At 35.2% G+C, this 14,515-nt stretch overlaps 1 protein-coding gene across 1 annotated transcript in view; it reads right to left on the reverse strand.

Annotated features, from left to right (window-relative positions):
* The window catches only part of Nbeal1 (neurobeachin like 1), a 194,157-nt gene that overhangs the window by 7,508 nt on the left and 172,134 nt on the right, over positions 1 to 14,515 (reverse strand). The window contains exons 46-52 of the mRNA XM_023710161.1: positions 12,273 to 12,362; positions 10,477 to 10,586; positions 8,996 to 9,168; positions 6,395 to 6,489; positions 3,961 to 4,077; positions 3,395 to 3,556; positions 2,042 to 2,190 (exon numbers count right to left, since the gene is read on the reverse strand). Of these exons, the coding sequence (XP_023565929.1) occupies positions 2,042 to 2,190; positions 3,395 to 3,556; positions 3,961 to 4,077; positions 6,395 to 6,489; positions 8,996 to 9,168; positions 10,477 to 10,586; positions 12,273 to 12,362 (896 nt within the window). The remainder of the gene's footprint in view (positions 1 to 2,041; positions 2,191 to 3,394; positions 3,557 to 3,960; positions 4,078 to 6,394; positions 6,490 to 8,995; positions 9,169 to 10,476; positions 10,587 to 12,272; positions 12,363 to 14,515) is intronic.

Here is a 14,515-nt window from a genome sequence, read left to right on the forward strand (position 1 = left end):
CTTAATATTTTTTATACTCCATGTGCACATATAACTAATACCACATAATTTAACATTACTATGAAATTATTCTAATTGGCATATACATATTGCTATTTTCCTCACCAGTCTTAAACCCCAGAATGTCTGTTATTGTGAGTACACATCACAGGACTGAGCAAATAGGTTCTTTTATTAAATGCTTTTCATCTTGTCATTTAACAAGTGACAGCTAGACAAGAACAGCAAAAAGCTCAAAAAGTGCAAGCACATGTGGTATGTGTTTTTGATGTCAATACAACTGTTCCATTTGCTTTTCATTATATTCCGTTGATAAATGTCTGTGCTTCTTTACTCATTAGAGAATGAAGAAACACACACATACACAACATTCTAGAATAAGCTGCTAAGAGATCCATTGACTTTTCTAATTTGAGAGGCTCAAACAGGTACACTAAAATGAGGATTGTAAAAAGAAAAAGATGGTAAGATATAATTGGACTGTGGACTTTTTTTTTTTTTTTTTTTGGCTGGCTCAGGATGCCTTCAGGGCAGGGTTAGTAAGGCTTGAGGATCTGGGGATCGAACCACAGCAACCAGAGCCTGACTGCTCTGTTTAAGTAGTCACTAAACAACTGAGCTAATGGACAGGCCCCCTGTGGACTCTGTTATTGCTTATTCCTAGATGTCCCTCCAAAAGGCTATGTGCTGTTAGGTGGGGATTTGGGAGTCACTAGATCATGGGAGTGGTAGAGTTACAGAAGAGAGAAAACCCACCCTGAGTATAGGTGACATTGGTCAATAGGCTTTTATCCTAGATAGCATACAAAGGGTAAAAAAGAATACCTCTTGCTGCCTCCTGTCTGTTATGCCACGGACTGCTTCTCCTCTGCGATGTCCATCTGCCCTGCCTTGGAGCCATCTGACTTTGGACTAAAACCTCTAAACCTTTCCTCTTTTACTTAAGATAGACTAATGCTCTAACACAGGACAAAAAAGTGACAAAAAGAAAAATAGTGAAACAGAAGATATTGGTACAGAAGTAAATCTGCTATTCAAAATAAAAGAAAAGAAGTGAATCTGACATTAAAATACAATAAGTAGAATTCTCTAGATTAGAAAATAATAAAAAGATGTTTTGGTGGGGAGGGAAAGAGAGTTTTGAGACACATAAATAAAATCAGTAATTATTTTTAAGAAGGGAAGAAAAGAATATATTAGTGACACACATGGAGTAACAATCCTTTGTGTATTTAAGCTAATACACCCGAAGAATACTAAATTTAGAAACATACTACTCCTACTCAAACATCCCTCTTTCACTTAAAGAACATAAGAGTCCTTGATTCAATTAAAGAACAGAAGATTCCACCACAAATAATGCAATTAATAACATTAAAAACACTTTAGTTTTTCTTATCAGAAGTAAAAGAAAATTTAGTTGTAAAAATTCAAACCCTCACGTTGGACAAAATTCCAAATCAGGCTTGGCACTATTAAAAAAGCTTTTTAATAGTTTGGCACTATTAAAAATAGCTGGTTCTACATATTAATTTTTTAACATGTACATAAAGTTTTCTAAACATTTTTAATCGTGGGTATATATTTCATTTAGTAACCCAGGAATACTTCAGCATCCTCAATTTTTTTTCGTAGTGTAAAAAGAGGCATTTAAAAAAAAATTTTATTTATTTATGTGTGTGTGTGTGGCCAGCTCAGCCCACCAGGGGGCGGGGCTGCTGGCATGTGGTGCTGGGGGATTGAACCGCGGTCCCTTTGCTTTGCTAAGCTTGTTCTAAGTAGGTGTTTTAGACCACTGAGCCATCTCACCAGCCCCAAAAGAGGCATTTTTAAAAATGAAAACTCAAACAACTAGGAAGTTTAGATTCCTGGTTTCTACTCTAGCTAGAAGTAGTTACTTATTCTAAAGTGATGCTTCAGTAGTTTTTTTTTTTTTTTTGTGGAACCAGGGATTGAATTTAAGCCCTTGCGCTTGCCAGAGAAGCACTTATTCCACTGAGCCATCTCCCCAGCCCCAGCTTCAATAGTTTTTCTTACTTACCTGTGGAGATCTCTTATAGACAGCAACCCTTGTAAACTGCCCGTGACAATATGTTCTCCAATTATACACATATCTGATACTTGTTCCTTCAGGACTTGAGATCCCAGATACTTGCCATTTACTGAAAACAAATGTAATGAATTCTTATCCTGCAAAGAATTGATGAGGAAAATTTAATGATCACAACCAGCTCATTTTTCATATTTTCAGTTAAAGTTATAACAGAATGATTAAAATTTTGCAATAAAATACAGTTATACTTAAAGGAAATGTGTACAAACAATGTAAGAATAATTTCAAACTAGACTAGTAAATAAATGTTAAACAGGATGTCTCACCCTCACCTAAAGGAAAAGTAAAATTGCCAGTCCTCAAAATATCCTACATTATTATTAGTAGTAGGAGTAGTTATTGGCAGGGACTCGCTATGCAGTTCAGGTTGGCCTTAAACTTGTGGTGACCCCAAGTGCTGGGATAACAGGGATGCACCACCACACCTGGCTTAACCCCACATTATTTATTTATTTTTTATTTTTTGGTGGAACTGGGGCTTGAACTCAGGCCCTTGCACTTGCCAGGGAAGCGCTTATTTCACTGAGCCATCTCCCTGGTCCCTAACCCCACATTATTAATGCATAAAGATTTTTTTAATGATTTAGAAGCTTTATCACTGAAAAGAAATAACACACAAAATTTAGGGTTTACTTAGTTATATCCTGTTTATGAAAGAAAAATTTTAAACTGCCTATCATTTTCACTTACGCTTACATCTCACAAAATCAGAAATTATTTTTAATCATATATCACACAGACTAACAGAAATCCTATAGTAAACTGCAAATATGAAGCCAATGGTAAAGAGTGAACAACTGAATAATGAGAACAGCCTCTTTATTATTTTTTCATTTTATGTATTTGGTACAGGGTCTTACTATGCAGGTTGGACTCCTAGTGATGCTGTTTTTAGCATCCCCAGTGCTGGGATTACAGGTGTGTGCCACCACACCTGAACTCATTCGGGCAGACTCATTCACCTGCTTATTCCATTGAGCTATCTCACCAGCTCTAGAACAACCTCTTTAAAACAAAGTGTTCTGGCTCAGTGGTCTAAAGCACCTACTTAGAACAAGCTTAGCCCAGGGACCACGGTTCAATCCCCCAGCACCACATGCCAGCCAGCCCCGCCCCCTGGTGGGCTGAGCTGGCCACACACACACACACACACACACACAAATAAAGTTTTTTTTAAAAAAAACAAAACAAAGTGTTCTTTTTGTGCTCAAACTGCCGTGTATGTGGAAAGGAAAAGATGCTACTGGCACACTATCCCTACTGCATGAAAGTGTCAGGTACCTTAAAGGTGGTCCTTTCTTCAGTGCTGGAGTTGATGACAATTTGTCCTTCGCAAGATATAGCCAAACTGGGAATGGTCAGGTGCAGAGAACTCTCACAAGGTGGTCGTAGAGTCCTCATGTACTGACCTTTCTTAATGGTATATACAATCACAGTGCCATCCTATACATAAGAGATATTAGAAAATTAAAATTAAAAACAACAAACCCATAAATAGTAACAGAAATAAGGAAGAAAATAAAATTGACTGGATAAAGAAATTGAAAAGAACTGAGAAAATTATTATTTTACCAAGAACACTTATACCTTAGAAAAATACCAATGCTCACATTTCAGGTAGTATTTCATGTCAAAAAATGCCCTCTTAACTAGGAAAATCAATCAAATTACAAAACAATAAAATCATATTTTTTCTATTTTATTGTACTTTGATAATGTCCTCTGTAAATATGTTAAAATATGTCCTATCTAAATATATTAACGTTTCTTTTACCAATTCCCCTAGAAAACTTTTTGAGATATAAGCACTGCTACAGAACAAGTCTTTTTTAAAGGTGAGCTCTTACCCTTGATCCTGATACTGCCATGTCTAGCTCAGTGCTGATGGCAACACTCAGTACCTCATCAGTGTGTCCATAAAGAATCTGAAAGGGTTTAGATGCTAAGCCCACAGGAACGCCTCCCTAATATTAGAATAGAAAGGCACACATAAAACATCTTCTCACTATTATAACAAAGTTTATAATGCATTTAAACTTTCTAACAAAAAACATACTGAAATATAGCCAATAGTTAGTTAAAATGGTACTCATTCTTCTGTTTTTCCTTCAGTTCTTGAATGGTTCCTCTACCTTTTGAAGCTCAAAAAACTTAATATGAATAGTCTCAATATTGACTGTCTTAATTTTTCCAGGTATATTACTTGCTCTCTTAATATACAGCTTTTTCATTAACTTCTAAGAAACTTTCATTTTACACTTCTGAATATTTTCCCTTTTACATTTATTGCAGTCTCTACTTCAGGGACCCCAATTATCTTCATGATGATTTCTCTTTAAATTTTATAGCTATTTTTCTGCCTTTCATTACTATAATCTTTTTATCTTTTTCATGTGTATTTACTTTGGTAGCTTAAATCTTTCTGCCATACTATTAATTTGGAAAATAATCTTTCTTGCTGCTTCTGTGTTAGGTTTATTTAAATTTGCAACTAGTTTGTACTCATTTTACTCTCAGTTTGATTCTTCTGTAACCTCTATTTTCTTTTTTTATGTATTTGGTACAGGGTCTACAGGGTGTTCAGGGTCTCACTATGTAGATCGGAGTCATTGTGATCCTCCTGTTTTCAACATCATCCCAAACCCTGGGATTACAGGTGCACGCCACCACACCCAGTCTCAGTCGCCATCTCAGCGCACCCCAGGGGCAGGGTTGGCACAGCACACCAGGGATCAAACCCCAGCCACTGAGCTCTGCTGAAGCAGGAGCTTTAGTCTGCTGAACTATCTGGCTGGCCCTATGAAACCTCTATTTTCATTTCATCTTGGAGCTCCCATTTTGTTGAACCACTATTCTTACATTCTACTGATACAATTTTATTGTGAGGAATTTCTCTTTTGTTTTCTTCTAGAAGAAGACTGCTTCATGTTTTAGCATGCTTTATTTGTATATTACTTTATATGTTATACAATGTTTGATAGTTGATATGATGTTTTATTCATAATTATCCAACATGATTCTGCCCACACATTCGGTCTGTTCTACATAGTACACAAATTGACTTGTATTGACTGAGACATATTTGTCTTTCCCTTACAAGTGTCAGTCTGAGTGCTTAGTGCACTTTGCTGAATGTTTTACACATCAGGTACTTTTTATATTCCTATATAATTTATTATTATTATTGTTTCTTTTTAAGGGGTATCAGAAATTGAATTCAAGACCTTGCATTTGCCAGGCAGGCACTGTACCACTGAGCTATATTCTGGGCCCCTAATCCCCTTTTTTATTTTTTTTGCGCCCCCCCCCCCAGGATGCCTTCAGGGCAGGTCTGGTTTGGCTTGATGAGGGGATCCAACCACAACATCCTGAGCCTGACTGCTTTGTTTCAGCAGGCCCTTAAACACCTGAGCTATTGGGCAGGTCCCCGCCCCTTATTCCTGTATAATTTAAACAATTCAAGTTACAGAAAAAGATGGACTTTCCCCAAGTTCATTTTATAAAGGCTACATATCTCAAATATAAACAATGCTACAAAACATGATAAAAACAATAAAACCTAATCTATTTCAATTGAGAGAAAAAATTAAAGCAACTAACACATACCATGATTTATGTTTACTATAAGAATTAAAGTGCTGGGATTACAGGCATGCACCACGATGCCCAGCAAAAAAAGGACACTTGACCACTGTTAGGAGAATTTAATGAAGATGAAAATTATATTTCTGTAATTTCAAGTAGTCCCAGGAAAAAGTAGAAATATTATCATGCTATCAAGAAAGTAAAAAATAATAACTATTTTTCTAAGTTAGACTAAAATACTGAGAGGTTAACAAGGAGAGATTTTACAAAGTAATGTCATAAGGTAAAGAATCTGAAAATAAACCTAGTGGGCTAGTGAGATAGCTCGTGAACTAAGTGCCTGCTTAGGCAAGTGCAGGGACCAGGGCTTAATCCTCAGTACCACATGCTATGTCAGCCCTGCCCTGGGTGCACTGAGACTGGGTGTGGTGGTGCATGCCTGTCATCCCAGCACTGGAGAGGCTGAAAACAGGAGGATCACGACTAGTCTGAACTGCATGGTGAGACTCTATACCAAACACATTAAAAAAAATAAAGAAAAAGAAACCTGAAAAAAATATGGTTATCAGGACAGAAGGTGCTTATATAAAGGAATTCAAAGTAATCAGAGAAACATTCATGACTCTTTTAGAACATCTTAACAGATTCCTAAAAGCAAATTGTAATCACAACAAGAGCATTTTAATGTATCACTACCTGTTGTGTTATTTGCCATATCATACATGTAGTATCTCTGGAACCAGAAATCAAATGTATTCCACAGTAATCTGTAGCTAAGCAAGTCACAATATCTGTAAAAAAAAAAAAAAAAAGGAATTAAATAAAATGAAATGGTTTGATTTTGTTAGAGGAGATATGTAAAAGAAATTTCAGTTAATGTTCACACTTTTTTCCCCATAATTTTATTGATAAACAAATATCAATGAGACAGTTTCAAATCAAATTGGTAGGACAGTTTTAATAATTAACACATTGCATACATTCCTCCCAGTGGTTAATTGCTGTACAAGATGCGGACATGATATCCTATCTACAAACACCATTAGAACAAATCACTCTATTCTTTAAGAGAATGTAACTATATATCTATCCTAACCACTTTGAATACACAGATACAAAATGGACATTCATTTGCATACCCTTTTTTTGTTAAGTTCCATTATTTGAATATTATAGATGTGTTAACTCAGCAAAATAATCTAAAAGAGTTCAGTAGTCCATAATGGTATTGGGTCTTCCGCTTGACTGGCAATGTCAGAAATTGTTGACCTGAGTGCCCTACAGCTCAACATAACAGCATGGCTTTACTTCTTATATTTTGTTTTTATACTTTTCTGCTGGGTGGCTAATACCAAGGTAAAGCAGGACCTATGCAACAAGAGTTGTAGCTTTTGGATCTGATAAGGTCAGTGAAATACCCTCAGGATTTATCCTGAGATCCTGTACCTCAGAATGTTTGTCAGTGTCAGCCATGTGGATGAGTCACAGCCATTGCTTGGCCAATGTGCTCTCTGTGAAAGGCTGAGAGAATGTTTTCTCTCCATGTGACTCTCCTTAGGCACACTCTACATCATCGATCACTTTCCTCTTTGGCCCCATAATCTCCTTGATCAGAAAAATTGGGACACTACCGAGTTACATGACATTACAGTTACAAGTTCTCATATGTCCTGAGTCTTAATTAACCTTGGAAGGCTAGGGCCAAAATGTTAGCTTTCCTTGCAGCCCTCCTGTTCATCTAATTTTGGTCTACAAACTTAGGTTGTTAACCATCCAGAAGACAAGCTTATTGGTATTACCATACAACTTAGGCTGTTAAGCTTAACCTCACTATCTGTCTGAATATCAAACATCTTAGGCATAATATGGAACAGGTATTTTTCATCAAGTATTGATATGTTGAACTTTAAGTCCCCACAGAATATGATAAAAAAAACATTTAAAAATTAGAATATATTTTTAAAATAGGCATAAAGAATTATATACTTCTTACGTTTACACATAAGTCCAAAAATCTCACCATATACAACCTTGAAGCAGGACAGTCCAACAATATTCCTTTTCCTGTCTCTTGCTTTCATTCACCACCCCCTTCTTTTTGAACAACCATCTACCTGAGAGACTTCGTAGCAGCAACTGGCATGTCATGACAAGCAGCCCGTATTCAGAAGACCAGAATGACAGGCACTCCAAGCATGAAACTATTACAGATTACCATCTGCAATGCAGTTGCTTATCAGTTTATAGAGTTAGTCTGGGTGAGAATCTTTCCAATTAACTGCTAGATTAAAAAAATCTTCTGGAGATTCTCAGGATCATTGCCTTGTTATATGTAATGTTCAAACTTTTACCAAATCAGTTATTCTAGCATAAAAAAAGACTGAAAAGTGCTGCAGAAAATGAAACAGGAAAGCAACAGTGTGAAAATCACCTTAGAGAACATTCTTTGAGACTATTTTCTCTTTGAGCATTAGGTATAGCTGGAGGGGACGGGGAATGTTTATGAGACTCTCAGGAAGAGGCCAAATAGCTTGAATTAAATCTCTAGTTAATTCTGATAAGCTTCTCTGTCTCTGATCTCTTTCATTTTGTCTTCCCATTAGGAATTACAATCCTACAAAATTTGTGTCCCTTACATATTGTTATTTACAATATAAAAGATATTTCTTCCTAAACTATAAAGCAGCCATGCTAAGTGGTAACAGGAATCACTGGTATAGAATTAGCAGCACACTTCCATTTTTTTCCCTAACAGATTTATTAGAAAAAAAAAATCTCGTCAGGGAGCTAGCTCAGTGGCATAAGTGTCTGCCTGGCAAACAAAAGGTCCTGAGTTTGATCCCCAGTGCCAAAAGAAAAGAAAAGAATTTAACTAATATTTTACTCTTATATTGAGGACTGAGATACTAATACATACTAGGTTAAAACACATTCAACAATTTCATCTCTTGTATTTTACTGCTACTATAATATTGGGACAGTTGCTGCTTTAATGGTGACAAATTTTATTATTTTGTCTTCTTTATTTTTACCAACCAATTTGTATTTTCTTGTATATCTGATTTTTGAAAATATTTAGTTTAACATTTATATATACCGTGTGTATTTAATGTATATAGTGCTTTAGTATACCTCTACTGTATCAGACATTCTCTCTTACAGAAATCATTCACTATAATCAACTATCAAAAAGTTCACTCAGTTGAAAAGTAAATGTAAATTATGTAGCATATATTACTTTTATAGTTGGAAAAAAATTGATTTTTTGTCTTTTTTGAGGGGCAAGTTAACACTTACCTATATGTCTGATGTTGTGTGAGATAATTTTGCCTTTTGTAAGTGACATCACTTGAATGCTATTATCCCAGTGTCCAGCACTGAAGAGCAACTTGGCATCATGTGACACCACAAATAGCTTAGAAGTGAGTTCCAGGCCTGGAGCAAAAGGACCACTTATACTTCGCTGAGTTCTGTAAATATAATTAAATATTAGACTTCCCTTTAAAAGGACACTTAACTAGGATTAACTATTTTTTAAAAAGTTTCTAAAAAAGAAATAAAAACTAAGCTCCAAAAGTTCTACTTGAAATTTTGATTAATAAATGATAAACCTTTAGCTAATACATTACTATTACTTTATTCATACTCTTAAAAAAACAAAAGAAAACAAATAATCTCAAGGGTTGTTTAAAGAAGTTGAGATTAGTTAGTGAAGGTGTGAAAAATGTTTACATCTTGGCTTTCGAGCTGAGGAGAGAGCTCAGTGGCATAAGCACCTGCCTAGCAAGTACAAGGTCCTGAGTTTGATCCATGCTACAAAAAAACCCAAAGTTATAAATCTTGTCTTTTAAAGCCAATTTAATAAAATTGGCAATTTTGTAAATAGCAGCTTTGAAAATAAGTATAAAGACAATATGTGATGTTCCAGGACCAGGAAAATAAAAAATAAAATCAGGATCCTCCTATATAAAGTGATAGGCAGGAAATAAATCAGATAAACACACTAATGAAAATGACTCTCTTCCATTCTAAGCAAGCAGATGGGTTTTATCTGCTTCTAAGTGAAATATCTATGAGCCTGACCAATCCAGATTCTGCAGAAATACATAGAGAAAACAGGGCTAATTTTGACATTTCAGCCCTAGAATTTTGTTATTTAATATTAATTTACTGAGAATATTTTTCATGTAAAAGACAACAGTGAGGTGGGCATGATTGTGAATGCCTGCAATCCCAGTACTCTGAGATAGAAAGATCTCCAGTTTGAGTTCATTTTGGCATCTTGACAACACCCTGTTTCAAAATTAAAAAAAAAAGAAAGAAAAAGAAAAAATGGTTGGGAATATACCTTAGTATGAAGACCCTAGGTTCAGTCCCCAGTACTAAAAACCAACCAACCAACTAAGGAAGAAACAAAGAAACAGAAACAGAGACAGATACAATATTAAGTTCTATGTGGGATAAAAAGGAAAAATATATTATAGTTGATGGAGACAAGAAAGATACAAATTTGATTCTCAAACAACACTGACTGTGATTTAACTTGAAAAGATATACAAAAATATTCATCTAAGAAAACAAGACAGAATGTAGTTTTGGAGATGAAAACAAAATAAGGTGAATACTAACTTCTTATTATCTAAAACAAATAATAAATCATAAGTAGAATAAAAGTACAATTAAATCTACCTCTACTTTCACATGAATCAATCCAGTTATTTTTCCTGGCAATAAGGTATGTGCTGCAACTGTCCAATATCACATATTCATTTACTTACTTTGGATTTGTCACAGTTTGATCCTTGATGAATGTAAAGTAATTAGAAATATTTCTGTCATAAGGCAGCCATCCATGGGTTCCAATAACATAGTTCATGCTTACTGTTACCTGATAAAGAATAGATGAGACTCAACTGAAACACTAAAGAAAGTAACAAAATCAACCAGCTACTTACAGGATGTCAGCATTCATTATTTAAGGAATGCCATGGGACAGGACACTTTACAAATAAAACTCATCAAGTTTTAATGCAAATGCAAAAGCTCTTTATCTTACAGGAAGAAAAGTTGCCAAATACTGTACATCTTTCTTTAGTGAAATTACTTTTCTGTATAATTTCTCAAGGTTTATGAGCACCTATCAGTTGGGATTCAGAGAAAATTCAAGATGAAGTCTCTTTTCTTTTTCAACGGATACTTGCTGTGTTGGCCAGACCAGGCTCAAGTGATCCTCGTGCCTCAGGCTTCCAAGTAACTGGGACTTCAGGCACACACGCTGTGCCTGGACTTGAGGACAAGTGTGATCATAGAAATCTGACATTTAATATGTATTCAAATCAGATATAGAATTTATGATGAATTGTTAAAGTCTCACCGAAATGAGTCAAAGTAAATATTTTCTTTTGAACAAGAAAAGCTTTTTATCTTCTTGATTACAAATGTAATACCAACCCCTATCCCACCTCCATTCAAGTAACTCTAAAAAGTATAAATTCTAAAATTGAAAATCACAAGAAATCCACTAACAAAAACTGATTATTTTTCGAAATATTTTTCTAAGCAAATACAATATATATAACTATACAAATAAGTCTAACTCTGGAACTCTACTGCTCACAGTGCTATATTCCATTTTCATTCTGTGTAACAAAATTAGATAAAGACAGATTTAGGTTTGGTCCATGTGCTAAGACCTTAGGTACTTTACTTGCTAGCTAGCCAAGCTCTGTTAATCTGGCCAAGTTACTTTGCTCTTTTAATTTCTTTTCTTTTCTTTTTTTTTTTTTTTTTGCGGAACCGGAGATTGAACTCAGATTCTTGCATTTGCCAGTCAAGTGCTTATCCTACTGAGCCAATCTCCCCGGCCCCGCTCTTTTAATTTCTTATCTGTAGGAAGGAAATGATAATGGTCCCTATATTATAGAATTTCAAGGTGGATTAAACAGAAAAATCATGTAAAACATTCATTAAAGTGCTCTGGATATATACTATAATAAATTCTACATTAGTTCTCATTTTATGGCTTTATAATAATTTTTTTTTTTTTTTTTTGGTGGAACTGGGGATTGAACTCAGGCCCTTGCGCTTGCCAGGGCAGCATGTATTCCACTAAGCCATCTCCCTGGCCCTATAATAACTTTAATATAAGATGTTATATGCTGTTTTTCTTTTAATACTTCTGTGTTATTTTTCCACGGTCATTCTTCCGGATAAACTTTAGAATTAAAGTGAAACTATGAAAACAGGAAAAAATGTATTTCATCAAATCTATAAAATTTTATTATTTCAAAAACAGCCTTTTTGTTTTGATAGTACTGGTGTATTGAGGAACTGAACCCAGAGCCTTTGCACTGAGCTGTATCTCCAGTCCTTTTGAGACAGGGTCTCATTAAGTTGCCCATGCTGAGTTCAAACTTGTGATCCTCCTGCCTTATCCTTCCAGAATACTAGGGTTCCAGGTGTGTGGCCCCATGCTCAGCTAAAAAAAGTGTTTAGAGAATCTTATTCCTCACTTTTTGCTGAGCTATAATGGATATAGACATGATGGTATACAAAAAGATGAGAATCAACTTACCAGTAACTCAGGGCTGCCTTGAGAAATAAAAGAACGAGACTGATTTTGGGGGACAATGGCCTTTAATAGTGGAATACCATCACTAATTCCCTATAAAATAAAAGAGTTTTAGTGGTTTTGTTCATGTTCATTAAGTACAAAGATGAAAATTTTTCTTTCAGCACTTTGCTATATGATGAATATAATCGAGTTAATTTAAAATGTAGCAAAGGAATTATGCACAATGTATGGCATCTAAAACCCATCACATGTATTTTACTCCTCTGTTATTAAACAAAGATGTTGGAAGGAGCACTCAAAAAAACTGATGACTACAACCTTTTCTTTGCCCTTGCTATGATGATATGAATATAAAGTAGAAAATACAAATCATAAGAGTACATTTCTCACTGTGCATTGTGGCAAATGCCGGTAATTCCAGTATTTGGGAGGCTGAGGCAGGATAATCTCTGTGACTTCATCCTGAGTGGCTGGTATTACAGGTATGGACCACCATGGTCAGCTAATTAAGGTATATTCTCAATACCACACAATATTATTAGAAAATAAATTACCTCTTAAAAAACATCTATTATCTTATTACAATGTGATAGAGGAAAATCATTTGATGTGATGTTTCAATTCTTTGATGTGATAATTCATAAGGGATACCTAACATTTATTAAATAAATAACATGATTGTGTATGCATCATGTATCAAATATTGGTTTAAGAACTTTATAGGAACTAAACAATGAATTACAAAATTCATTACAACTCATGACATTTATAAAAGTTAATGTTTTCTCTTTGCATTGTGAGTTTGAAGGGAATACCTTGTATCTGAATAAGACTAAATGAGAACGGTATCTGAAAAACACATTTATTAAGTCCTTGCTGTCTCCACTTCCTCCATTTTCATCACCATTTTAACACCTAGAAGTGAGGCTTTTCCATGGGCCTATTTTTCCATGAATATACAGAGCAATACCTCTCATGGTGATGACAGAGGCTACTGTCATCAATAATGACACCCAAGGAGAGCCACTGTGTCCTTTGTTCTGGTCAGATACTCCTCCTGGGGAAAGCTACCATGCGGCATAGTGAATGCAGGACAGCCAATTGTACCATAGCCCCTACAGATGGAATTTACCATGTGTTATCATATAAAAATAATGTAGAAATGATTAGGCAGATGAAAGTAATTTTACCTTTATTGTAAATTTAGCATTTCATGAGATTAGTAATCAAAAGAGTTTTATGAATTGCTTCATGTGTAGTGAAGACAAATAGCAGCCTCAGACTGTAATACTTAGAAAGTCCTGCTTCCAAGGTTGGCCTTGCTCACATCTGAGGATTTGGATAGCAGTTCTACACACTGATGTAAAACTTTCCCTCAATGACAAGGATGGCTCACTTTGCCAATGTGGAGTATACTAATAGGATACTCTACAGTGAACACTAGCATTTTTTTCTGTAGTCTGGAATTTTTTATATGCCAGGCTGAAGAGTATATATGTGACCAACCTCCAATAAAAGTTTTGGGCACTAAGTCTCTAATGAGCTTCTGTGGTGATGAAAACATGTTTTCACATTTTATCCTAGAAGAATTCAGCATGCCAATAAAAGCATGGCAGAGGTCTCCTCAGTGCTTGTGCCTGTCTCCTTCTTGGCCTTCTCCCACCTTGTACTTCTGCTAATGTCATTTTACGTCTCTCCACTGTAATAAATCTTAGCCCCGAGTACAAGTATATGTTCGCTCTAGTGAGGTTTTGTGAAAATTACTATCTGGGAATGTTTTTCTGGATCCCCAACATATCCTGGAAATTATTAATTGTTTCTGAGAATTATAGATATGTGTTCTGAGTGATAAGCAACTGACTTAGGTACTTTTGGAAAATAGCTAACATTGCAAAGTTTGTACTGTGAAACACCAACTTACTCCAATACAACTCAAGGAAAAAAGTGACAGAAAAATAGTGCTCTCACAACATGTAAAAACATATCCACATTAGAATATATGGGGCTCACTACCACATTTTTCCTTTATTTGTTTTTCTGGTACCAGGGACTGAACTGGGAACCTTGCACTTGCCAGGCAGGTACTTATGCTGCTGAGCTGTATTCCTCAGCCCAACATTTTTCATTTGAATAAAATAAGTTGTATCATACAGCGTGAGGCCAACTTGGGCTGTATAAAGCTGTATTATAGTGGATTTTTTTTTTTTTTTTTTTTTTTTTTTTTTTTTTTTTTTTTTTTTTTT

Source organism: Octodon degus, unplaced genomic scaffold (assembly GCF_000260255.1).
Source record: "Octodon degus isolate 3935 unplaced genomic scaffold, OctDeg1.0 scaffold00016, whole genome shotgun sequence".
In the NCBI taxonomy this organism is placed as follows: domain Eukaryota; kingdom Metazoa; phylum Chordata; class Mammalia; order Rodentia; family Octodontidae; genus Octodon; species Octodon degus.